We start from the raw sequence: 27,189 nt of genomic DNA, 5'->3' as shown, positions 1-27,189 counted from the left end.
TAAAACTACTAATATACCACCACAGTCCTTCAATCCTCCAGTTGACATGTCAGTAGCCTGTGCCACAGTAAGTACATTTTTAGCACAAACTTTTGACAGGAAATGGGAATAATGGTAATGTACGGTAACAAATTGTTCTGCTGTCTTTGGGGCAAAGCAATCTGTCCGGGTTTGAGTGTTTTAGGAGGAGGAATGTGACCCCTGTATCTCCCTCTTCCTTCTTTGGTCACAGCACTGCTCCACTACATCAAAAGAGACCTAAATCGCTAAATCAGTTTTGACCACATGACCCAGAGAAATATTTGTGTGTTTAGCCAAAGGGAATGAACTTATAAAGAGGACTGAATGAAAGAATAACATCATGAATATATGTTTATTTATTTATTTATCAGCTGGAAATACTCACACTAATTCTCAATCTACTAAATCCTATCAAAATTGTGGAAAAGGGATACTTTGCTTTGGTCTCATCTTCTTTCCTTGTCTCTTTTGTTTGTTTGGAGACACTGTCTTCTGTTTGGGCAATGGCAATATTCTAACAGCACATGCAAATCCTGTGAGAAAATGCTAAGAAAGTCTGCAGGCAGCTGTACTTGAATGTCTTCCCCGGCATCGTAACGCTCCTGAATGAGGACAATGAGAGACAGTTAACTTCTGTAACTTGATTTGTGCAATTCTGCTGGTATAAAGTTTATCCTATTTGTATGTTAAAAGCAACCATAACAGGTCGCCACTCACTCGATCCCCATGGCTTAAGGCCCATCTGTTAACTATCACTGACAGGCTGTGCTGTTGGCACTGCCAGACTATTGTAGCCAAAGCTTAAGGTGCTGGCACAAAGCTTTGCCTGCCTTCCATGCACCCAGTCTGGTATTAGAAAGGTGTAATCTCCCTCTGAAAAGGCCACTTGTCTCACAGCTTTTAGCACATGGCCAAAGCCTAGAGGTCTTTGCTCTTCACACATGTCCCTGACAAATTATGGGGGAACAGCTTAAGGCAATGTCTGTATACTGCAGGCACAAATTACTCTTGATCTCATCATATAGCCCTTTCAAGAGGATCTGTTCATGATATTTTTAAATGAAAGCCAATGTGCATACACACCCAAAGGCCAGTTTTTTGTTGGATGGTGAAAGGCATGGTGTGAGCAGAGAAAATAATTCTTATAGTTATGATTGAATAATTCCTTAAAGCTTCTCTAATCAGTATTTTTATAATAACAATAAACTATAATGTGAAACTAGTGATGAATCATAGGAAATTATCACCTTACTGCAGATACTGTCAGTTTTACGGAGCTTTTTAGCATTTTTCAGATCAGTGTTTTTATTTTACGACCTGTAACTTTACTGTTATAGTTCATTCTCACCACTCTCATTAGCACCACTTTCAGTCACAACAGGCTGATAAACCGACTGTTCGCCACCTGCCCAACACTAAGCGGCAGACAAGCAGACAGACACAGTTAGTGACTAAGTGGTGACCATAGTGGAGCATTTAGCAGAACCAGATATTTCCCCCAAGATTTGGTGGAGGCTGCAGCAGAGCTAAAATGAGAATGAATACTTGACTTACTTTTTTGCCTGGTGGCCAGAAATACCACTCCAAATGAATGCTAGTGTTGCTCCATATCTGCTGGATGTGTAAATAGGCAATAATCTAAAATAACCAAATATCAACCTTATGCTGTGTTTACAGCTCGTTTCTGTTGCCCCCAAGTGGCCGAAACATCAGCTAATGCAGGTTTAAACCTCTGGTTCCTGTATGTGACATTACATGTTATACCTATTAGCAGTATATCATAGCAAAAAGGTTAAAGTGCTGAGACAGTTGAAATGCCAAATTTACTGGCCACAATTTCTCAAATGTAAATGTGCTTGTTTCTCCCTCTATCATATCATTATACATTTAATACATATGAATTTTGTCATAACTGCTTAATCAGAGAAGGCCATTTTAAATCCTCTCTTTGTGTTTAATTGATTAATCAAAAAAAAGGACCATATCCCAGCAGCACACCCCACACACTGAATTGTCTTGTTGTATTTTATGGGGCTGCAGAGAGTTAACAGTACTGTAGTAGATCCTTGCTGCTGATTCCAGTTCAGTATTGATGTCCTGTCACCCATGGGGACAACTTATAGTGAGAAGAGACTTGACTCAGCACTTAGTGAGCACTAGCCAGTGATGAGAAGCACATACCATCAGCTAATGCTCGAATAAAAAAAGAGAAATACAATGAAAATGCCGATACTTGAACAGCATTTGCAGCTGAAGGTGTATATTTTCACTAATGATAAGCAAATACCTCTATAGTTTTGAGAAATGTAGCGAATCTGTTTTTTCTGTCACATGGATTGAATTACTATAATCACAATCAGTGATAAAAGCCTCCATGTGGGTGCAAAACTGAATTCTCTGGGATGCTACATCTCTGTCATCTGACACTGACTGCTCATACAACTGTCATCTTGTGTGCAGTGTGACACATAGTGGAATCATCCATGTCGTGTGTCGTATGTGTGTTCATCTCCTTAATTAAGGGCAACATCTGATAATGAACACTAAGCTTAATACATCCATATTCTGTATTCTCTCCAGCATGTGACTGAAATCAAACAACACATATATTGCTTTTCATCATTTGCCCCTCCCTTCCTCGAAGGTGTAATAACCACTGTTCTTGAACATGCTGTGTGTTAGTGGCAGAGCTGGGCGTCTGACCTCTAAACATCATTGGTCAGCAAACTGGGGAGGGGGAGATATACTGCAGTGTCTTTTTTTTCTGCAGAGGGCAGAGAGAACATGCTACAACATGCTGTTACAGTACTGCCCACGCCTCCTCTGGTATGTACAGTACTCTTCCCTTCTTCTGCTTCCCTTCCTGACCTTTATCTAAAATCTCTTCATCTCACAGCTATCATTTTCCCCCTGCTTCATCTTCACGAGCCTTACTGTGTGTGGAGATGAAACAGGAAATGTACCTTCCCTCTTCTTGAAATATCAGTGCAAACTCTAACTAACAAAGATTTCAACTATCACTACTTTACTGCTTTTTAGGAATCCTTGCTCCAGTTTGTGCTTCTCTCACTTATGCTGCACGTATACAGTAGATGCCCATCATGTCAGACAATGACAATGCATGGCTGTGAGATAACAACCAACTCCATTAACCACTTAATGTTTATAGGGTATAAACAGATAAACATACAGGGACACAACACTGTTTACTGTGTACAATTCTCATTGATGGATCAGTGTGCAGTGAGGATTTGAACATATTGATAATAAAGTTACTATGTGAGTTATTGTATATGATTACACATTATAGGTTAATATCCACCATATATAGCAGTGAAGAGCCAGGAGGGCAAACTCACCTTTTGTTTTGAGGCATCCAATGCTCCAGAGATTCGGTCTGCAAATGAGGGAGAGGAGATTTACCCAAGCCGGTAAGATGAAGAATGTGGCAAACACACTCCCATTGATGGAGCCGCCCCCCCACCCCTCCAAGTTATCCCTTTTGCATGAGTGGATTCAATCACACATACGCATGACACGCACTAGCCATTCTCAGGCTGAGTGAAACGTGTCCAGCAATGCCTGTCACTCAGTTCGCAGTACAGTACAGCAGGGGTCCTCTCCTTACTCTTAATCCCTCATTCCAGTGCCAAGTTGTTTCTCCTGCAGGAATCTGATCTGTAGTTGATTCCTATCAGCTTCCGTGTCTCTGTTTGCCTCCTTCTCCTCCTGAGATGTTCACAGTGCACCTCATGATTTAGCCACTGTTACAGCAGAACAGCAATTCCCTGCTGCATCATTTGCTCTGCTTCTCATCAAGGCCCTTTTGTTTTATCTGTCACATTACTGACTTGACCACCATCCCAGTGCTGAACATGCTAGCTCTCTCCACTTTTTACAGGTCTTCAGCAATCCAGTCATTGGCACAAAGCCCTGTAAGCTGCCTCGGCTTAGCACTGGGCTAAACCAATCAGGTGCCCTGAGGTCTATCCCAGGAAGGAACTGCTTTATTAATCTGAGGAAAGGATAAAGAGGAAAAGAGAGTGGGCACAAAAAGGTGTACATGAATGTCTGTGTCTGTATGACTATGGGGGATGAGGGGGTGTTTATTGCAAGGTTTTTCCTTTGGGGAGCGTAAACGAGGGCATAAATCAGAGTTGTGCTCCTCCGCAGTTTTAACCCAGTTACCAGAGAGAGAAAACATGCTGTGATGAAAGGTCACAGCGGAGTCAGTGTCTGTCCTTCATGAATCTCCATCTCCACATAATCGGTCTATTAGCAAAGGAGTGTGCAAGGGAGCTGTAAACAGGAGGAGAAGCAGAGATGATGCTGTCAAAAGCCATAATTTATGGTGAGATAGGCACATGTTAGATATGTCATTGATGCAGGAAATTCTATCACACTGTTAAATCGCTATTCAAAATTAATCACAAATATTCAGATAAAACATAATTTAATGTATATGTGTCATTTTGTTCATTCTGGTGTTAAAGACAGGTTTGCAAAAATAGCATTTCTCTGGAATTTGCATGAAAACATGGGAGTATAGATGATAAAGCCTGAAAAATGACTTTGAAAAAATGCTGGAAATACAGACAGACTTCTAATTAAAGTTCCTCACTGATTTCACTGAAATAAATCCTTCATTTTAATAGCATTTTGAGACAGTGCAGTTTTAAATCATGCCAGTTGGGATTAATGGCATTCTGGGGGATGATGGGAGTTGTGATCTGTTGTATGACAGCTCATATAAAGCTTATTAGCACACTGTGATTTGAAGTGGTTGATTCAAGAGTTGAAATGACACCAAAGATATTCCAGTGAGAGGTACGCTCAGTGAGTGAACTGTCGACAGGATAGTAAAGCAAATATGAAAATAAGTGTTTCTGTGTGAAGTACAATTCACTTAAATTCAAAAGACTTACTTTGAAGGACGATAATCAATCTATGCAAATAATTATGAAATTACATATTACTTACACATATTCAATAACAAGACATTAATTGCTTTTGCTTTAAGGAAGAGCAGTCTTTTTTTTGACCTACTGTTGTTCAAAAATATGAGTCATTTAACACCAGCGGGTCATTTCTGCTTTTACATTACTGCTGACTATTCAGAATAGGTTTGGCCATGTGGTTATCTTCAAATGTTTTGGACTGTTTTACTAATGCACTTACAGGCAGCCTCGAAGTGAAATGATACCAGGATTCACTGTTCAATAAATTAGCTCCACTACATTTATTTACAATATATACAGTATCTTTATGATATCTACTTCAGTCTCTGGATTTATACATTATAATTACTTGTAGTTTGAGCTAAAATACATATTTCAAGAGAAAACGTCATTGTTATTAGTCACTGTCACTGTTGACATTACACACTAAATGCTTGAAATTGCAATTTGTTGTGCTATAGAGGCAGAGAAACTTAAGTCACAACATGTCAGACCATACAGCGTCATGTATGCAAGGAAATGGTATAATTATCTATAATTATTTATCTGTTGTATGTTTTTTTAATATAGAACTGTTACATATGCAAAGTTCTGCACCTATAAGGAAGACTAGTACTGCGAAATAGAGATTTCACAGTACAGGAGTGGCACAAAAAAGTATTTTGCTGCCATCTAGTGGTTATTTGAAAGAATCCCAGCTTTAAGCTTTTTTTCAGCTTAACACATTTAAGTTTCGTTTCTCTGATACTGAACGTTTCAGGCCACACAAGTTTGTGTGTGTGTGTGTGTGTGTGTGTGTGTGTGTGTGTGACTGTGGTAATAAAAGAGAGCTTTTATGCTCAGAAAACCTACTCCAGGTGAATAAAGCTTGCAAATGTATTTGCAAAGATTATTTGCAGCAGTTTAGATCTACTGATTGTATCATACAGTATGTTATGACATTTAAATGCAGAGTTTCTGCAGGCTCAAGGGAACTGGTAAAATAAAATCTGTGTGAGATTGTAAAAATATTGTTTGTGTCTTATATTCTTTCAATGTGTATTAAAGTAAATTGATCTTTGGTAAGTGATGTAGTCTACTGCCTCTACACCCCTATGTACAGTAGATTCTACTGACCTGAGCACCCAGCTGCTCTTTTATGGGATTCCCCCACTTCTGCATTTTTAACGTTGTGGGGTCTATTTGAAGTAACCACATGTCACAGGTGAGCAAATCACTCACTTCTGCTAGGACAAAATGTTGAGCTCTATATTGTAGGTTTAGGGGAGCTGCTGTTATAAAAACAGAGACATGCACTTATTGGTCACTTATGCTCACACTCAGCTCCTAATGTGACTAGAATAAGAGCGTGCATTATATGTCTGTGTCACCTCATAGTTGAACTATGGACTGCACAAATAAAGTGATACCGTAATTGCCACTGCCAACTGTTATATTCTGAATTATTCATTTGTTGAGCAGTTTTACACTGAATGTGTCTTTCAAAGCCCATATTCCAAATATGTGTCTTTGCAGATGCAGCTTGAAATAATTCTGTATAATTTAAAGACACAGTCAATTATTGTGTTTGAATTCAGTCCAAAATAAAATGTCAAAATCATGTAAACATAACTTTTTTTATTGAATGGATTGGAGCAGCTGGCATTTCTGGTAGCCTACATATCAGAGCAAAAGTGATCAACCTACCTGTCTTACAGGAATGGGTGAAACATTATGCACTCCAGACAAGTTCATTCTTGTTAACTATATCACCAGAATAAAACAGGCTTAGTGCCTACAGTCTTGCTTAATTTATGGAAGATGTTTGACCTGTCAAGGTCAAACAGCCCAGACAAAGTTTTAACTGTGATGCATACAGGATACCAAATCCATATATTCTTTCAAACTTATCAGTTTTTTTAATCTATTAAATAACTCTATTTGTATCAAAATTGCAGCTAAAGCCTTGCTCTTCCACATGAACAAATGTCTTGCACGTCTACTCATTGTTTTAAGGTAGTTATACTACACAGCGTTGTGTTGTCTCAAAACGCATTCGTGTGAGCTCTTATTAAAAGCTGCGGCATACCAATCTCTACCATGTAGTTATTATTAAAACATGTTTACAAGATTATGGATATAATTGGGGATTGGGAACACCTAGCTTGTATTTAACAAACACATACATTACGGTAAAGTGCAGCGTTTCTCTTAAAATTTAGGTACGTCCCTCTCTGTGCGAGTGAGACAACGTTGCCGCGAGCCGTACTGATCAGAGAACATTGAGATATGGCAAATGTGCCATCATTAATACGAATTCCGGCTCCTGTTTGGTGTATAGGGGGTTTGTAGGAGTATGGAGTTAATTCAAACTTGATTTCCCAAATTCTGCATGAAACAGTTACTGCTCCGGTGGAACTACACACAAATGTGGAAGTAAAACCGGTGTTGGCAGATTCTCATTTCCTTATTTACTTGCTTTGCTGCCGCAATCCTTGCCTCTTAAACTTCTCTAGAGTCTGCATTCTGGGGGAAATATTCAGACTGTGTGATGCTGGAAGTGGACGTCTTCTGTCCTGTGTGAAGTCTAGCTGCAACAGGCAATATGCAAAGAAGACAAAGTCTGGTAAGAACTCAGCTATTATCCAAAATAATGGCCGCTCTGAGTGTGTGGAATGCAAAGGCGCTGTAATTATCATGCAGTCTTATACTGAACTTGAATAATACCAGGATATATGTTTTATAATATTATATTATATTAGACATGTTATGTCAGAGGTGGAACAGAATAATCACTTTTTTCCTCATTTAAGCAACACATTGATGTGATACCTGGACAATGACGTATATTAAAGCTGCATTAAACAATGACCATTAGATCAAATGACTATGTGTACTGTGAGAGGTGTTACTCATAGTGACAAACCCACAGGACAATATCACTCGACTCACTTCCCCTTAGCTCTATGAAGCATATAGATAGATTAAAAATGACTGGTCATAACGAGCAGAAAATGACATGATACACTAATGATAAGCAGGTGAGACATGGTAAACTAGCCACTGTAACAACTAAATGGGGACTGTACATGAATGTAGTCGGATTTGGGCTCCAACATGTATGGATGTATTTGAGAAGTTTTGAGTAAAGAATGAAAGAAAGAAGTGAAATCCTGTGACGTGAAATCTGCCCCTTATAAGTAGGTGGCTCTGAGTGCAGATGTGTAGCTACTCATTCGTATGTTCATAGCTAATATGGCCAATAAGAAAAGGTGCCAGTAAATGAGTCCAAGTTTAAACAGAGCAAAGTCCAGCACAGCAACCCAGGTGAGTCATCAAGACTCACTTCCTCTGCCTCTGTTGGGAGGTGTTGAAGAGCTGAATGGCACTGAGGATGAAAGATATCCTGAGTCTGTCCATTCCCTGTGACAGCTGCCTACCAATGAGCATACTCCTCTGGTTGGCCAATGTGCTGTGCAAGGGGTGGTTGGCAGCTCTCTGCAATCGACACCAGAGAGTCCGGCTCCATGCCAACCACTGAGCCTGCTCTCCTAACCAGCCTGTCCAGCTGTTTAGACATGCTGCCTCTACAGTGTGGAAGAGAACGCTGGCAACCACAGACTGGTAGAACATCCGCAGCAGCTTGCTGCAGACTTTGTGGGACCTGAGTCTCTTCATGAAATAGTGACATCTTTCAGCTTTTTGTTTTGGTTGTACTCTTGTGTCATTATTGTTTTGATTCACTTTCACTGCTCTCATTAGCATTGTTTCCAGCAACGGCAGGCAGCTTTTTACAGTGAAGAAGCTCTGATTAATGCACTGCACACTACCTGGCCAGCACCAAACAAGAGACAGACAAAGCTACCAACTAGCAGGTGAACATAGGGGAGCATTTAGCAGCTCATGCAGCAAGAGCCAGATATTACCTTCAGGACTTGGTGAAGCCAAACCAGAGCTAAAAGAATGAATTTTGGACTTGCATTTTACCAGAAACACGACTGTGTTTCCTAATGTGGTTCTGTGTCTGCTCAATGTGTAAATGGGCACCTGTCTGCTAACATGTCAAAATGGAGGTTGTGGGGTAAAATGTACCAGTGATGTTGGGGCAAGTTGAATTAATGGTTCAATTTACCCCCAAAAGTTTAAATAGGCTACATATGTGCATAGTAATCTGTGTATTTAAGTATTATTTTCTGATATTCTAGAGAGTAGAGACACTGTTCATGTTAATGTTTGATCACTGTTACAAGTGTTACAGTGTTGATGAATAAATACCTAATTGTTGACTAATGTTAAGGTTAAGCCACACACAAACATGCTGTACACACAGACGAGTGATAAATTAAAAGAGAAAACAACATAAAGTGTCTTAGTAAGGTGTTGGGCCACCATGTCCCACCAGAACAGCTTCATTGTGCCGTAGCATTGATTCTACAAATCTCTGAACTCTACTGGAGGGATGAACACCATTCTTCAAAAAGACATTCCCTCATTTGGTGTTTTGATGATGGTGGTGGAGAGTGCTGTCTAACATGTCGGTCCAAAATCTCCCATAGGTGAGATCTGGTGACTGTGAAGGCCATAGCATATGATTCACATCATTTTCATACTCATCAAACCATTCAGTGACCCCTCATGTCCTGTGAATTGGGGCATTGTCATCCTGGAAGAGACTTTGTTAAACTGATGGCAATAATGAAGTTCAAAATTATCTCCAAATTGTTAGATTTTGTGTCTTTTTTATATCAGTATTTAACGGTGGCTCATTTTACGCCTAGAGTGCTCAATTTACCCCATCTCCATGCTCATTTTACCTATACTTTGGGGTAAGTTGTGCCATAGGACTAACTTTTTTTGATGGGTCATAAAACCATATTAATTAGATAACTTGTTTTAATTTACATGGGTACACAACAACCTGAGGTACATATAGTAACTATTATTTGAAACAAATACACTTTTATTTTGTGGTAAAATCATTAAATGTAAAAAGTGGCTCATGTTACCCCATTCTCCCCTATGTCAGTGTTGTTCTTTCAGCTTGTTGTGCTACCCACAAGTGGCAAAAAATATCAGATAATTGAGGTTTAAGACTTATATAGATTTTGTTCTCTCTCTCTCTTTTTTAAAAGGTTTTTGAAGTGATGTGTGCCCCTCGTTTCCTTCTCCTTCCTGGGGTGATCATCTTATTTTTTTTTATGACGACATCGCACCATTGCGTGGCCTCCCAGAAGAAGACCTCCTGCTATGTGCAAGATGGAAGAGCTGACTGCAGCCGCCTCAGCCTCAGGGCGGTCCCTCCAAACCTCCCTGGGAACATCATCAGCCTCGATATGTCTCACAACATATTGGTGGGGATTCCCCCTCTGTCACTAGCCCCATACCCAGGCCTCCTCCACCTTGATGTCGGTTACAACAGTATCACCAGGCTGGACCAGGGTTTGTGCCAGACACTGCCTCTGCTGCAGACGCTGAACGTGGAACACAATGAAGTGCATGTGCTGGAGAAAGAGGATATGAGTCACTGCACCAATCTAACAAGGTTGAATATGGCTAGCAATAGGCTAAAGCTAAAAGGAGAACCCTTCTTTGCACTACAGGTACATGTCTCCATAAGATGGTTATGTTGTATCACTAAAAGCTGGAGAGAGAAATTGATCTAAAGCATCATGAGCTATGCTGCAATGATGGTGACGATGCCAGAAATTATGGGTAATGAAGAGAAGGTGAATTTTATTAGTATATCACCAAAAAGGGCTTTACATGGTAATATAACATTAAAACAAAACAAATATAAAAAAACACAGCAACAGAAAAGAAGGAAAGAAGAAAAAGTATTGATTATAATAGAGATTAATTACTTTCTGTAAATGCTAAACTGAATTAAAATGCCTCAGCTTTGCTTTTAAAGCAAAGAGATGATGTCTGAAATATGCTGTGGAGCTAGGCACTGAAAGTAGCAACCATGCTTGATATGCCTATCATGCATTGCATTAAAATAACACTATATTGCATTTTTATTCTCCTTTCATAATTCACAGAGCCTTAAATTTCTTGATGTTTCAAAAAACAACCTGCTGTCAGCCAAGCTCGGCTCTCAGCCTCAGCTGCCCAGCCTGGAGAACCTCAGTCTGGCCTTGAATAGCTTCACCTCTTTGAAGAAAGACGACTTTTTCTACCTTAACCATTCGTCCTCTCTGCAAGTCCTCAACCTGTCATCTATATCTCTAAAAACAGTAAGAAACGTACCAAGAAACAAGAAATGAAATTATGCTATCAAAATGTAACCACTAGTAGAAAGTAGAGTTATAGCAGCAACTTGGTTTCAGTAGTCTGTTTTGTTTCCCTTTTTTGTCTCACTGCAAGATGTGTTTGTTTTGTTTTGTTGCAGTTGGAGCCGGGTTGCTTTAAGCCCCTTTCAAGTCTACATACTTTAATCATGGATAAGGGCAGTATGGGCACTCTGGTTATTTCTAAACTCTGCTCAGAGCTGTCAGGGACAGCCATTAATGCCCTGTCTCTTCAGAAGATGAAGCTTGTCACACTCACAAACACAACTTTTAGAGGGCTAGAGAAAACAAATCTAACCTCTCTGGATCTCTCTGGTAATGGCATGGGTAAAATTGGAGAAGGCTCATTTCAGTGGCTGTCCAGACTTCAGATTCTAAATCTGGCAGACAACAACATCAAGCACCTAACAAAGGACACATTTAAGGGGCTTAAAAGTTTGAAAAAACTCAGCTTGAGAAAAGCTCTGGTGAAAAGTCGTACCTCCTCCACCCCAATTATTGACAATTTCTCCTTCCAACCATTAAGCACCTTGGAGAGTTTAATTTTACAGAGAACTTCAGCTCGGGAAATCACAGAGTACACCTTTACAGGCTTGATGAGTCTGAAAGAACTTGATATGAGCTGGAGCAGTTATACATCACTCAAAAACATCACCAACAAGACCCTAGTCTCCCTTGCGGGATCACCTCTCAAGAGGTTAGACCTGACAGGAACAGCTATAGCACAGATTCATCCTGGAACCTTCTCCGTTTTAAGAAACCTCACCACTCTTCTTCTAAATTACAATTATATCAAACAAACTCTCACTGGGAAAGAGTTTGAAGGCCTGAGCCAAATTCAAGAGATCCATATGTCTAATAACCACCAGACTGTCAATCTAAGCTCCACGTCATTTGTCAATGTGCCCAATCTTAGGGTCCTGACTTTGGGGAAAAGCCTTATAGTCTCAGCCTTGAACCTGGATCCTTCTCCATTCAGGCCCCTATCCAACCTCACCAAACTGGATCTCAGTAACAACAACATCGCTAACATCAGAGAGAATCTGTTGGATGGGCTTGTTAACCTGAAGGTCCTGAATCTCCAACACAATAACTTAGCCCGGTTGTGGAAGAGTGCTAACCTAGGTGGGCCAGTGTTGTTTCTCAAAGGGGCACAGAACTTGTTATCCTTACAGATGGATAGTAATGGGCTAGATGAGATCCCATTGGAGGCTCTGAGAGGGTTGAGTAACCTCCAAGAACTAAGCTTAGCCTACAATCTCCTCAACAATCTAAAGGACTCAATTTTTGACGATCTGAACTCACTGCAGGTTTTACATTTACAGAAGAACCTGATTACAACTGTGAGGCCCGAAGTGTTCAAAACTCCTATGAGCAACCTCAGCATGCTCGTCATGGACAAAAATCCATTTGACTGTACCTGTGAGAGCATCCTGTGGTTCGTGACATGGATAAATAACACAAATACCAGTGTGCCAAGTCTCAAGGACCAGTATAAGTGCAACACTCCACTAGCTTACTTTAACCACTCGGTCATGGATTTTGACACACTCTCTTGCAAAGATATGGTCCCATTTCAGGCCCTTTACATACTGAGCAGCACAGTCATTATCATGCTGACTGTAACTGCACTTCTAGTGCGGTTCCATGGCTGGAGGATTCACTTTTATTGGAACATCCTGATCAATCGCACATTAGGATTTAGTGATGCCAAAGTTGAGGAGGGCAGGGAATTTGAGTATGATGCCTATGTCATATATGCAGAAGAAGACGCCAACTGGGTTAAGAGAAAAATGGACTCTTTAAAGAATGAAAAGTGCAAGTTTTGTTTGGAGGATGAGGATTCAGTCCCTGGCATGTCACAGCTTGAGTCAATTCTGGAAAATATGAGAAAGTCCAGAAAAATCCTGTTTGTCGTCACTGAAAGGCTTCTCAAAGATCCCTGGTGTATACGGTAAACTATACACACACACTGCCTGAATCACACATTCATCACATTACACGGGTTGTCTGTGTTATATAGATATTTTTGTTGTACATTTGTGGAAGAGTGAGTTTTCAAAGTTGTCTTTCTGCCCCCGCCCACCACCTCTTGTCTTTTCTCATTTAGCTTTAAAGCCCATCATGCACTTCACCAGGTCATTGAAGACAGCAGGGACTCTGTGATTCTGGTCTTCCTGCAGGATGTGCACGACTACAAGTTATGTCGCTCGATCTTCCTCCGCAGGGGCATGTTGCGTCCATGCTGCATCCTCGACTGGCCTGTCCATAAGGAGAGAGTGCCTGCCTTTAACCAGAAGCTCCTCATAGCGCTTGGCATGACTAATCGATTGGAGCAGTGACTGTTTTTCATTAGTAATAATGGAAAACACCATTTGTAATAATAATTACCAATGTACAATATGTTGGTTGTAATGATGCAATCTCTTAATAAAGGGTTTTCTAAAAGGTCGGTCCTTACAGTGAAAAGATTAATAAGTGAATAAACCCTTAATTAACTCAGTATACATATATATCACAGTCTTGTGATGTGATAGCAGAACATGATTTTTTTTTTAATGTATAATTAAGCTGAGTCTTGTGACATTTATTTTTCCATTTTAGGTGGTAAGCTTAATATAACAGTATAGGGAGTTAGTTTTTAATGTGTAAAGAGTAATTCAATCTTCTGCTCCTCATAGTCCTATTTAATGTTATGTCATAATGACATCTAGTGGTTATTGTAAGAAACTACAGCATTTTCTGTGCTTCAAATGCTAATCAAATCTCCCATTAGTGACACCATATATACAAGTAGGACACTGTTACTTTTTAATTTGGTACTGATTGTCAGATATGTTTTTGGTATAGTAATGTTTATGCTTATGTACATTTTATTTGAAACAAGTTATGCAATGCAGTTATAGAAACATGGAATGAGGCCAGATTCAAGGAACTGGAGCACATTATTTCTATTCATGGTATATTTTCAGTATGGTACAGTATACATAAAGTATATGGAGAGTACAGTACAACATATCCTGTAAGATTTATTCTGAACAGTAAGCAATATCCCCTTACACATTTACATTTTCTTTAGGCCTTTCAGTAATTAAGTATGTAATGCACTTGCAGGTTTAAACATAAGACGGTCACCAGATGAATACAATCTAGATTCTTATGTCCTGAGCCTTAGTACTCTCTTTGTCACTACTTGCAGTAGCCATATATTTAATCTAACACTCATTACTGGTAGGATACCAGCAGAATGGAAGGCAGCTCAGGCACAAAGGTGGATCCACTGATAACATCAACAATTATCGTCCAATATATACGATCTCCTCCCTTGCAATGATCCTTTAACCTGTAAAGCAACATTGTCCTGGGACACTTTAGCCTTGGTGGCATTATTTTCAGGATGATTTAAACTCATTCTGACTTTTTAGTTGTAAAATTTAGATTTACCTTTTAAATGAGACCAGGATTATGACTGTAATCAAAAGGGTTGTTTGTTGATCTTTCTAAGGCTTTTGGCCACTGTGTTTTACTCAACAAACTATGCTGTCTGGACGTTTTTGCTCAGAACTGGTGTGCACTGTGTGCACTTTTGTCTGATAGAACACAGGTGATCTGCAGTGATAGTCTCACATTAGTCTAAATAAGGGCGCACTGCAAGGATCCACAAGGATATTTACACTCTACATAAACAATATTATCACTCCAACACAGATGTATAATATCCGCCTTTATGTGGATGACACAGGCTTATGCATTTGGCTGCTCTTCAAGTCAAGATAGTATATCTAGACTACAATCTGCTTTTAACACTCCTCAGACATCTCTGCATAATCTTAAACTTGTACTAAATGCAGACAAAAAAGTGTTTTGTCCAGGAAGGTTTGACTATGGAGATATCCTGTATTCTCATGCAATTGTGCTTTGTGCTTCATTACAGGACAAAAATGTTGTACACTGTACTATATGAAAAAGAAGGCTGGTCCTCAGAGCTACGCACTATCATTTTATATATAAAAGCTGCCCCAGTATATCGCTTCTCAGATGTTTAAACCAACTCTCAACAGACCAGATCTCAGGACTGTTTAACTCCAGTTAGCCCTTGTGTAAATACTGAATGTGGGAAGACTTCCTTCCATGACTTTGCACCTAAAAAAAAAGAATCACAGATTATTTCAAATCTTGAATGTCTCATTCCATTGGCTGATTTTAAACTTTTGACAGTGAATGTACATGGTGATGTCTGTGATTGTTTCTGATGCTGTATATACTTTTGTTTGTCTGGCCATGTTTGTTTTGTCGCTTGTGCAAAAAAGATCTTGTTCTGAATGATTGTCTGATTAAATAAAGTTTCATATCTATCTATCTATCTATCTATCTATCTATCTATCTATCTATCTATCTATATCTATATCTATCTATCTATCTATCTATCTATATATATATATATATATATATATATAAGGTTATTTATTTCATATCTTCCAGCAGTGAAAACTATTGTGGGCAACCAGATATCCAATACAAGGATAAAGCTGTTATTTATTAACCAATCAGGTCAGACATGACATGAAATGATGGTGACAAATACCAAACAAGGTCTAAGTAGGACAAAGGCCTTGGTCAGGGCCGGTCAGTTATCACATGGTAAATAATTAACATTTATTACACAATTTATGCCAATATTTACAGATCACTCTGATCTTGCACATTTTAGTCCTTATGTTTTTTTCACCTTTTTCTTCTTCACCGTTCTATAACAGTCTTATAAAATGCTGTAGAATGATTCTGACCAAGAACAATGAATGTCCAAATATACCATACTGACCGTTAACCCAGTAAGTTGACAGCACAGGGTAGGAGGGGCCACAGCAGAGAGGACACTTCACAGCCTCTTAATAGCGGAGGCACACAAAGACAGCCTGGTACTGCAAAAAAGATGGCAGGTTTACTTGGTAGTTGTACGGTACCTTTACTTGGGGTCAGCATCTTCATTGTTACTCTGACCTACATCACCTACAAGCTGCTCAGCAGTTACTTGCACAAATGGTTTGAAATGAAGCCTATTCCAGAGGTGGAAGGAACATACCTCTTCATTGGAAATGCACTGCAGTTCAAAACCAATGCAGGAGGTAAGAAAGCAATCAACATGCTGCTATGGGAGGCTGCATAGACTGCTTCATGTGCAGATTGTCAAGGCACTGACAGTTGACTGACACTAGTGAGGAAATAATTGGCTATGTAAGTACTGTAACATGAGATAATACTATGTTACTGTATAATTCTTTTCTTGTTTCAGATTTCTTTCGTCAAATTGTGGATTATACCCGTGAGTTCTGTAATGCACCACTGCTTAAAATTTGGGTTGGACCAGTGCCATTTGTGGTTTTGTTTCATGCTGAGACTGTTGAGGTATAGTAACTCCACATTTACAGTATCACATTTCCAACAGTGGGTGTAGCATTTAGGGTCCACATGCCTTATCCTGTAAACGTACCTTTGACATATTAATAGGACCAAAAAGTCCTATTAATATGTCAAAAGTGCAGATTTTATTTATTTCCTAATTTTATTCATACACCTCGCATCAGTTTTGCTATATGTTGGGCGATTACAGTCAAAGCTTGAACAGATGTAACTACAACACCCAAATATCACATTTTCTTGGAATAAAAATAGCTCACACATTCAAAACTTAACCCTTGTATGGTGTTCGGGTCTGTGGGACCCGTTTTCAATGTTTACTAAAACACACATACACACACACACACACACACAGTCATGTTTCCATGACTTCATAGGACATAACATTGACATACATTCATTTCCTGGACATTTACCTCGACCTAAATATAACCCTAAACTAACCTAAACTCTAAACCAAGTCTTCACCCTAAAATTAATGATTTACGTTAAGGGGATTTGCTTTTTGTCCCCATAAGGGAGGCGAGTCCCCACAACATGACTGTGTAAACAGATTTATGTCCCCACAAATGAGGAACACCTGGACCACACACACACACACACACACACACACACACACACACACACACACACACACACACACACACACACACACACACAGTAGTGTAGTAGTAATAAGGATTCTTATTTCTTTTCTTTTCAAGATCACCTTCCAGCTTCTCTGTGTACAACATACATACACACACACAAGGTTTCGACATAGCACCAAGAACCTTTCTGCTCCTGCTATTCATGCATTCTCTACCCTCTGTAGTGTGTGAAAGTACACACACACACACAGTCAAGGTTACATCATCACAGTTACATTTCAAGCACCGAGAACCTGTCTGCTCCCACATATTCCTGCACACTTTATCCTCTGTAGTGTGTAAAACTACAAAATGTCCTGCAGGAACCTGCACAATGTTATTTCAAAACATTCTAAACATTCTATATTTTCTCACACTCTACCCCAGCTGCAAACTGTTGATCACAGTTGATCAATATGGCAAAACTATTCTCTGCTCTGAGGACCTTAAAATTATTTTAGAAGAGAGCTTTGAAGCTGAAGATGAAGAGTTTCCAGAACTTGAGGATCATGTTTATGTCAATTCAGAGTCTGACAGTGAGATTGAAGAAGAGGATGAGATTGACCCTCAGCCAGCCCCAGGAGCAGCCTGCAGGAGGAGAAATATGGATGTCAAAGAATGGTGAAATTGAATGGTCTTCTTGCCCAAGGAATGAGCCCCTCCACATGGCTGCCAATGTGATAAGGATGCAACCAGGGCCAACATGGATGGTGGTTACTCATGTGCAGGATATAAAGTCTTCTTTTGAACTTTTTATCCCAGTCACCATCCAGAAAATTCTGGACTGCACCAATTTGGATTGAAAGCATGTTTTTGGAGAGAGGTGGAAGGAGATGGACCAAACCCATTTACACGCATACTTTCATGCAGGGGGTTGTTATCCTTGCTGGTGTTTTCAGATCCAATGGGGAATCCACAGAATCCCTGTGGGATGCAGAAACTGGCAGAAAACTTTTCCATGCAACAGTGACTACATTTACATGCACAAAATATTCAGTTTTTTCCCTTACTTATTCCAAAAAAGGCTGTATTCCTACTAAGCTATTTAAATTGCTAATGAAAATGAATACTCCACTAATATTCCCATTTACATGCAGAGGGTTTTCAGAGTTGATCCAATGGGAATGGGAATCACAAGATCTCTGCAGGCAGTGAAGTAAACCAATGAGGTGTAAAACATTAGTGAGCTGCTGTCTGATATTTATAATTTATATTGATATGACTGATAGTTAGTTATAGTTACAGGCACATCCAATACCTAGGTTGTCCCATGATGTTTACTACACTGTTGAGTGTTTTTGGTGCATCACACCGAGTCGTCACCGTTAATTATGATAATAATCAAACCCCTCCGTCCCCATTGTGGAGAAGCCATGCTCTGTTTTTCCAGCCCATTTTTCCAAAGAGTGCTCCTGAAACCTCAATAATATCGACATATCTCACATGTCTTAAGCAGAAAATGCTACATTCGGAAGAAGGCCTAAATCGGAATAGCCAAATGGAATATGCTGTTTACATGACCCATATCATATTTGGAATATTGTCACAGTCAGAATAATAGTGGAATATTAGTTTGTACGTAAATGTAGTCAACGTCTTTGGAAAACTTCCAAATTTTTTCCAGGATTATCCACTTCAATAACCTGGACACTAGAAGAGCTCCGTGGCAGAGAGATAAGCTAGCTGCCATCAGGTCAGTGTAGGACAAGTGGGTGGACCACATTCCCCTGTTTTACAACCCTCAGCCCAATGTTACTGTTGATGAGAAGCTTATTCATTATTTAGGGGCCACTGCCCCCTCAGGCAGTGCATAATGTCTAAACCCGCAAAATATGGAATTAAGATCTGGGCTGCCTGTGATGCTGCTTCATCGTATGTGTGCAAGTGTATACAAGGAAGCCAGATGGAGGAGCCCTTGAGAAGAACCAAGGGATGCGAGTTGTCCTGGAAATGCACAGGGACTCTTTGGCTACATCATATGCGATAACTTTTTTACTTTGCACAAGCTGGGACAGGAGCTCCTAAAGAGGCAGCTAACGATGGTAGGACCAGTACGAAAAAACAAGACAGAGCTCCTACCTCAGGTGTTGACTACACAGACTACACAGGCCTGTTGTATTCATGGCTTACACGTCTCTGGTGGCAAAGAAAGGCAAAAATGTGGTACTCATGAGTACACTGCATAGGGATGGAAGAATCTGTGGCCAGGAGCATCAAAAACCTGAAATCATAATGGATTTCAATGCCACAAAAGGTAGGGTGGACAATTTTGACAAACTGGTGACTGGCTATAGCTGCAAAAGAAGAACCCTGTGCTTGCCACTTATGATATTTTTTAATGTCTTGGACATCTTGGCGCACAACGCTTTTTCATTTATATGTGTGTGTGTGTGTGTGTGTGTGTGTGTATACATACAAAAAAATATATATACAAAAATCACATTTTATCACAAAAAATGAATAGCACTTTTATTGATAAATGTGATCTAGCAGAGGTAAATGGCAAATATAAACCATATCTGCTGTCTATGTTGCTTGCAACTGAGATAAAGTCCACATCTGTTAGGTATTTGTACATAAATTGTCATGGCTGTATTGTCTTAAAAACCCAATAATTTTGTGGGTCCACTGGATCCCCAAACATTGGGTGAGTAACAAAACCACAAACACCAAACAAGGGTTAATGAAGTTGTAGCTGCAGAGTTAAAGCTAAAGTAACTCAGGTTGACTTTAACCTTGTTATTCCCTGCTTAACAAGACGTTCTATTAAGGATGCCATTGCACTTTTTTATAATGCTGCTGCTCCACTGCACAGACTGCAGCCATTGTAACTTTAAGGCACCTTCACCTGTATATTTACAGTACCTGTACATAGTCAGCGGTTAAACAATTAGATGGATGCTGACAGTGTTTTGCTAAATAACTCTCTTAATGTGATTGGTCTAACAAGGCTATGGTATAATATATTCTTATTATCATATGTCTTTTTCTACAAACTGTTTTTTATAGACAGTTCTGACCAACGCTGTTCATATGGAAAAAGCCTATGCATACAGCTTCCTCCATCCTTGGCTTGGAACTGGTCTGCTCACTAGGTATGTAGCCTCTGCACAGTGTGATATATAGTAAAATATAAATAAATAGTAAAGGTCTGTTAGTCATATAAAATGTGTGACTTTTGAATTAATATAGAGAAATTTAAGAAATATTTATACAAAACAAAAACAAGACCAAAGCAGAGTCCCGTAAGCTTACTGTAGACTAAGTCTGACCATGTTTTGAGTGTGTAGTGGATTCACACTGGAAAGACTACATGTATACTTGTATACATAGCATGCAGAGGGTGGTGCTAGAAGAAAGGTCATGTAATGTCCAACATGGACAGAGATGTTATGGGAGTATGAAAGTGTTAAGAAGTAAATTTCATGCAGCCTTTCATTTAATTTTGATTATGTTATTTGCAAGTGTGAATTTTGCTCTGAGGGAGGGAAAAGTTAAGGGGTCACTGCATACAGAAAAGTTCATCAAAAAGGCAAATTTGGGTACAAATTTGAACTTAAAGTGGCACCTCAGGAAAGAGATGGTCAATAATAATAATAATAATAATAATAATAGTAAACTTTATTTATAGAGTACTTTTCAAAACCCATGTCACAAAGTGCTTCACATAGAGCAGCAAATAAAAAGAAATCATAAAAAAGATAAAACCAATTCCAATGTAAAATAAAACAAAAGAAAATTGAAAAGAAATAAAAACAGAAATAAAAGACAGTTATTATCTGGGCAGCATTAATGTATTCAGTGTTTTTTGTGTCAATCTGCTCATTAGATTTTATTATTTGTCTTGTACATGAAGAAATATTGACTTCATGATGGAGCTACAGGCTGGGACAAGTCAAGGGGTCATCGAAAACATTCAGATTTATTTTCTTGTGACCATTATATGTCCACACAGCAAGTTTCATGTCAATTTATTTTTAGAATACCTCATTATGGGCCAAAGTGTTGAAGGTCTTTAGTTTAGTTCAATTTATTTGACAGTATGAGGAGGACATTAAAGCACACTCACCAACAAAAATGTCAAGGATGACACAATAAAGTCCAAGACTTATTACCACTGCCGTTATTAAAAATCTTGAGGTCATGGTGATGTTAGATGAAAGTTCAGGGGATCACTCTTACTCTTTTACCCTCTTTGACGTCTCCATCTTTTGATCAGCACTGGCCGTAAGTGGCGTCAGCGGCGAAAGATGTTGACTCCCACCTTCCACTTCTCCATCCTGACGGACTTCTTGGAAGTGATGAATGAGCAGTCAGAGATCCTGGTGGAGAAGCTGGAGAAGCAGGCAGGGAAGGGCCCATTCAACTGCTTCAATCACATCACCTTGTGTGCCCTGGACATTATCTGTGGTGAGTGTATGTGCTGTATATTGAATGTGCATGTGCTCATGTATGGATGAACTGTTTACCTGTGTTTTCATATAACATGCATTAACTTATAAAATAAGAGGGATACACAATACTGAATATATACATTGGGCATTCAAATACCCTTTAAACAATGTCTTTTCAGAAACTGCAATGGGAAAGAAAATTTACGCCCAGAGTAATTCTGATTCAGAGTATGTACAGAGTGTGTATAGGTGAGTTCTTTTAATTTTCTTTGCTGTCACATGAATACATGCAATAATAAGGAAAAAGTGTCTGATCAATTGTTTTATGTTTATTTGTCTTTTACCTAACCTTTCATCCTTAGAATGAGTGACATTATCAGCCGCAGACAGAGGTCACCTTGGTTTTGGCCTGACTTTATGTACACCTTCTTTGGTGAGGGCCGGGAGCATGACAAGACACTCAAGATCCTCCATTCCTTTACATACAAAGTGAGTGACGGGTCCAGTGGTCCAAAAATCCTTGAATGTTGTTGATGATGCAGAATTTAAGCAGAAGAGGCACAATATTCTACCTTAATCATTTCTCCTCAGGTGATACGTGAAAGAGCAGAGAACATTTCTAACACTGGATCAGACAGCGAGTCTGACCAGGGCACGAGGAAAAGACGAGCATTTCTGGACATGCTCTTGAAGACTACTGATGAGGACGGCAATGGGATGAGCCATCAGGACATTCAGGAGGAAGTGGACACCTTTATGTTTAGGGTTGGTATTTATTTTATTTTTACTTTAACAATGTGTCTCTTGACTATGTGTAATTTGAAAGGAGTTCCTCATAGTGATGAACAAACAGAATTATCACCCAGCTCTGCGGTTTGCCTCAGCTCTATACAGCATATTAGAGCCTTTCAGCTCTTTCTTTTGGTATTATGGCCAGTGACTGAACTGTTTGGGTTCTTTCTCACTGTTGTCTTCAACCTTGTTTCAAGCAGAAGCAGGCAAATTAAATTAAACTATTGAAAGGAGAGGGAATATTTGACTTTCAAAACAATTCCAAATGAAAACTAATATCTGCTGGGTGTGTAAACAGGCAATTTATTGTATTTATTTATTGGGACAGTGTACAGTTTTCAACATAAAAGATGCAGTGCACCGGAGTTAGCTCAAAACTAATTTTCATCCGCAGTCCCCCTCAATCAAAACATACAACAGCACAACAGCAAAAAGTACAAAGCAAAAAACACACAGAGCACTCCATACAAAATACAAAGCTATACAATTATTTGCTAACATCCTCCCCATACCAACATTATAAGGTTACATGTCAGTGTTGTATGAGATTAAATTACCGTCACAATGTTGTGGCCAAAAAAAAACAAAACCCTGTTCATGCAGCTTTAAAATCTTTAATAATGTGTTGTTCTCCATTTAACTGCTTCCTTTTGCAGGGTCATGATACCACAGCAGCCTCTATGAACTGGGCCCTACATCTGCTGGGCTCCCACCCTGAGGCGCACAGCAAAGTTCAACAAGAGCTTCAGGAGGTGTTCGGTAACAGTAACATGCCCTCCTAGTCACCGCACTTCTTCTCACTTTCATGACATCATTTATTTTCCCGCCTAAAGGCCCTTTGACTCATCTGTGTTCAGACTAATTGCTCTTTACAAATCAAGAGGAGCTCAGCTGTGAAAATCCTTGCCAACATACATAAAGAATAATTGAATTATTTTCACTTTTAAAGTGGCCTCCATGGATTTTCCATGATGTAATCTTGATGATTTCATAGTAATAACATATGTAAAGTTTACTCCAGGACAAGGATCTGAACTGGTCCTTAAGCATTCATTTTGTGATATGCTAAACATTTCTTTTTGTAATGTAAAATTAATAATTACATGACCTTATCACACCTAGTTATATAACCAATTTCTTCTGTGAATGATTGTTGATATGGTCTATGGGTAGGAACTTCGCTCTTGACTCTTGAATTTGTGTCTTATTGAATAAACACAACACATCCATGAGGTGTGTCAATGAAACAATACAGTACCATTTAAGCCATTTAATCAACTGTAGAAGGTGGGAAAGTAGAGAAACTGTCAAGGACATAAGAACACAATGTTACACCATGTCCTGTTATTATGTATCAGTTTAACAGTGTTTCCTGTGTTGTGTGTAAAGGTACATCTGACCGACCTATTAACACAGAGGACCTGAAGAAACTCAAATACCTGGAGTGTGTGATCAAGGAGGCCCTGCGACTGTTTCCCTCTGTTCCTTTCTTTGCCCGTAGCATCGGTGAAGACTGCCATATCAGTGAGTTAGAGATGAGTGATGACACTTGAATGACGCATTCATCTGATGAGTGCAAATCCCCCAAGGAGTGATATTTTTTTTTACAAGAAGCCAAGAGAAGCTAGACTTTCTAGGTTATTTTCATTTGAAAAATAGTGTTTCTTTGTCACCTAACATCTATTTTATGGAGTTGACAAGCTGTCTTTTCCACAATTTTCACAGAGTTTAATCAAATTATTATTTAAACAGCATCACAACTTGCGACATTGGTTAAATATCAGTCAGTTTTTACACAAAACTATTGACCAAAAAGTTGTTTCTGATGAGCTGTCCTTATTGTGGGACACCAGGAAACCTGCTGGAAAACAGTTTCTAAACTGAGTCAGGCCTATTGCTGGTAATGGTTTTACATTGCTCTGCTGTTTTTCCTGCTAAAATAAAAAACAAACAAACAAAAAAACCCTCAGAAAATTGACCTACGAAAGGGGACTTTTTTCCTTTCTACTGAGATCTGTCTCATATCGCTTTCTAACATGTTTCCCACACCATCTATCCTAAAGTGCTACATGATTAATTACATGATTGGTTAATTACAACTTTTTTGAAGTTCTGGGCTACAATCCTATCATTAGCAGTAAGTATACTTATCAAGCTGACTGACAAGTTTTGTGATTGCAATGATATTGCTAAAATGTTCCAGATTTGGCAAATTTTACTGTGTATTGATAAGAAATCTGTGTGTCATTAAGTTTCTGATATAACTAGTTGTAAGAGTGGAGCTTGATAAGCAGGGATGCTGGCTGCCATGACATTCAGATTATGCTTATCAAGCCAGTGTAGAGTAACTAAAGCAGATGCAATGTATTTGCAGTAAGGCCAGACCAAGCTGCTGAGCATCTGCTCTTTGCTTGGGTGAGGGTAGGATTCAAAGGAAGTTCAAAAGTACATTAGATCAGGGCTAGAGAATGGTGATGCATGTCAGAGGGCTCAGTAGACACGGCACCCCAGCCTGATCCCACTGCAGGACCTAATGATAGGTCAAAACATCAAAAAAAAAAAAAAAGATAAAGCATTAATAAAGATCATTTTCTTTCTTAACTATGTTCCTTTTGTGCCTGTAGATGGTTTCAAAGTCCCCAAAGGTGCAAACGTTGTCATCATCACCTACGCTCTACACCGTGACCCACGATACTTCCCTGAGCCTGAGGAGTTTCGGCCAGAACGCTTTCTGCCTGAGAATTCAGTGGGAAGACCTCCATATGCATACATCCCCTTCTCTGCTGGACTCCGCAACTGTATAGGTAAGATCAGAACACTTGACTTTGTAGTTTACTGGATCTCTCTCCATATATACTTTGTTTTCTGAGTGAAGCTCTTTAATCTTTGTATCACATCAAGCATCACTGCTGTTTTCTTTCCATTATAATGGTACTCAGGTCAGCGGTTTGCTCTAATGGAAGAAAAGGTGATTTTGGCATCTATTCTGCGTAACTTCAGTGTTGAAGCTTGTCAGAAACGTGAAGAGCTGAGGCCAGTAGGAGAGCTCATCCTCCGACCAGAGAGAGGCATCTGGATCAAACTGGAAAAAAGGAAGCCTTAGACTTCATCAAAGTAGCACCTGCTCCAGTTCATAATAGGACTTAGTAATACATAGCACAAGAATCAGCCGTTTTCGTTTGTGCAGCATTTCTTCTGAATGTTAATTTTCAAACCCCTAGCTACTGTAGCAGCATAGCTAATACTATGCTGAGAACTATGTTTCGCTTTACTGTCAGCCTGTTGAAAGAAATGGCTCTTGTGTTCTGTTATTCATGAGCCCACCTAACATTTTGGCGATGAGTGAACCTCTGTTGTTTATGCTTTGCCTGGGAGGGCCACTGACACCTTTCAACATGTGGATATGAATTTTCAACAACTACTTGCTAGTGATTAATGCAAAGGAGAATGCTTGGCCTGAAGTTTGCAAGAGAGCTACTTTACTCTATTGCCTCGGGGCCGAGAGACAACAGATTTTCTACTCATTGCCAGACACGGGTGACACTTTTCCCTCTGCTGTTACTGCATTAGAGAAACATTTCACACCCAAAGTTAATGTTGTCATAGGATGGCATGCCTTCAGAAAGCATAGACACCTCATGAGACTATTGCACAGTATGTGGCCGTATTGCATGACCTTGCTTGAGACCCTGTGTATAGAGAGCTAGAGACTTATGATAGCTACTACTGAATGTACGATACTATGACACTACTGAGAACTATGTCATGCTTTACTGTTCGCCTTTTGAAATAAATAATGATTGTTAAAGACTCCGACGTTCTTTTATTCATGAGCCCACCTTACAACCTCCAAGTGACCACAAGGGGGCAGAAAGAATCCAAAACAGTTTCACTGAATCACAAGCTCTGACAACTGTGGACTCATTAAGTTGCATTGGCTAATGTGTCAACAAACAACTAAAAGAGGCTAAAAGCTGTACTGACCTACAGAATTGTTGGGTATAGTGTTAAAGGGAAACTTCTGTATTTTTCAACCTGGACCCTATTTTCCCATCTTTTTGTGTCTAAGTGACTAATGGAGACAACAATTATTAAACTACGTACACCTATAGTATTGAGCGAGAGCAATTCAGCCTTTGGGGCAATAGCGCTCTATCAATGTACGTCCACTAAAATGTCTTGTTTTTGCCACTGACAGGCTCAGATTGTTATTATAGGTGTCTGACAACATTATGGAAAGGACCGTACAGAAAAATAAAATGTTTTTTTTTTTTTTTAACCTTTCGCTTGATCCAGTCTGTTTGTTATTTTATTTATTATTTTATTTTATTTTATGTTATATTTGTCTAACCAAGTCTCACTCAAGGAGAAGTCTCGTTCTGAAATCACGCAAGAGTAAAGTTGTTGTTGAAATCAGCCAAATATTCAGCCATGACTTTGAAAATCTTTTAGATAACACTAAGCTACACTTTCTGTACTCCAACACAACAAACTCTTTCTGGAACTCCTCTCTCCAACTCTCAAACTCTTGCGAGATTTCAAAATGACACTTCTCTTTGGCCGAGACTTGGTTAGACACAATAACAAACAGACAAGATCAAGCGAAAGGTAAAGAAAAATGTTTTATTTCTCTGTATGGTCCTTTCCATAATGTTGTCAGACACTTATAATAACAATCTGAGCCTGTCAGTGGCAAAAACAAGCACTT

At 39.3% G+C, this 27,189-nt stretch overlaps 2 protein-coding genes and 1 pseudogene across 3 annotated transcripts; all 3 read left to right on the top strand.

Moving 5' to 3' along the window:
* Nucleotides 1–7,067: 7,067 nt before the first annotated feature.
* tlr3 (toll-like receptor 3) lies at nt 7,068–15,574 on the top strand. Of its 2 annotated transcripts, XM_067585059.1 has the most exons (6): nt 7,068–7,584; nt 8,721–8,833; nt 10,091–10,558; nt 11,000–11,194; nt 11,350–13,202; nt 13,359–15,574. In XM_067585059.1, exons 3-6 carry the CDS (start codon nt 10,103–10,105, stop codon nt 13,588–13,590), a joined length of 2,736 nt encoding a protein of 911 aa, XP_067441160.1. In that variant the 5' UTR covers nt 7,068–7,584; nt 8,721–8,833; nt 10,091–10,102; the 3' UTR covers nt 13,591–15,574. The 2 variants fall into 2 exon arrangements, with proteins under 2 accessions (XP_067441160.1, XP_067441159.1); XM_067585058.1 differs by lacking the exon at nt 8,721–8,833 and having other exon boundaries at nt 7,069–7,584.
* A 442-nt stretch (nt 15,575–16,016) lies between these two features.
* On the top strand, nt 16,017–26,292 carry cyp4v2a (cytochrome P450, family 4, subfamily V, member 2a). Its single transcript, XM_067585057.1, has 11 exons — nt 16,017–16,374; nt 16,542–16,654; nt 20,305–20,390; nt 21,515–21,705; nt 21,869–21,938; nt 22,052–22,178; nt 22,281–22,454; nt 23,138–23,240; nt 23,871–24,005; nt 25,106–25,285; nt 25,421–26,292. Exons 1-11 carry the CDS (start codon nt 16,182–16,184, stop codon nt 25,582–25,584), a joined length of 1,536 nt encoding a protein of 511 aa, XP_067441158.1. The 5' UTR covers nt 16,017–16,181; the 3' UTR covers nt 25,585–26,292.
* LOC137180632 (piggyBac transposable element-derived protein 4-like) lies at nt 17,204–20,181 on the top strand (annotated as a pseudogene).
* Nucleotides 26,293–27,189: the final 897 nt, after the last annotated feature.

Source organism: Thunnus thynnus, chromosome 3 (assembly GCF_963924715.1).
Source record: "Thunnus thynnus chromosome 3, fThuThy2.1, whole genome shotgun sequence".
NCBI lineage: Eukaryota > Metazoa > Chordata > Actinopteri > Scombriformes > Scombridae > Thunnus > Thunnus thynnus.
Note: the sequence above shows the minus strand (reverse complement) of the source record. Positions and strands in the feature narration are given on the sequence as shown.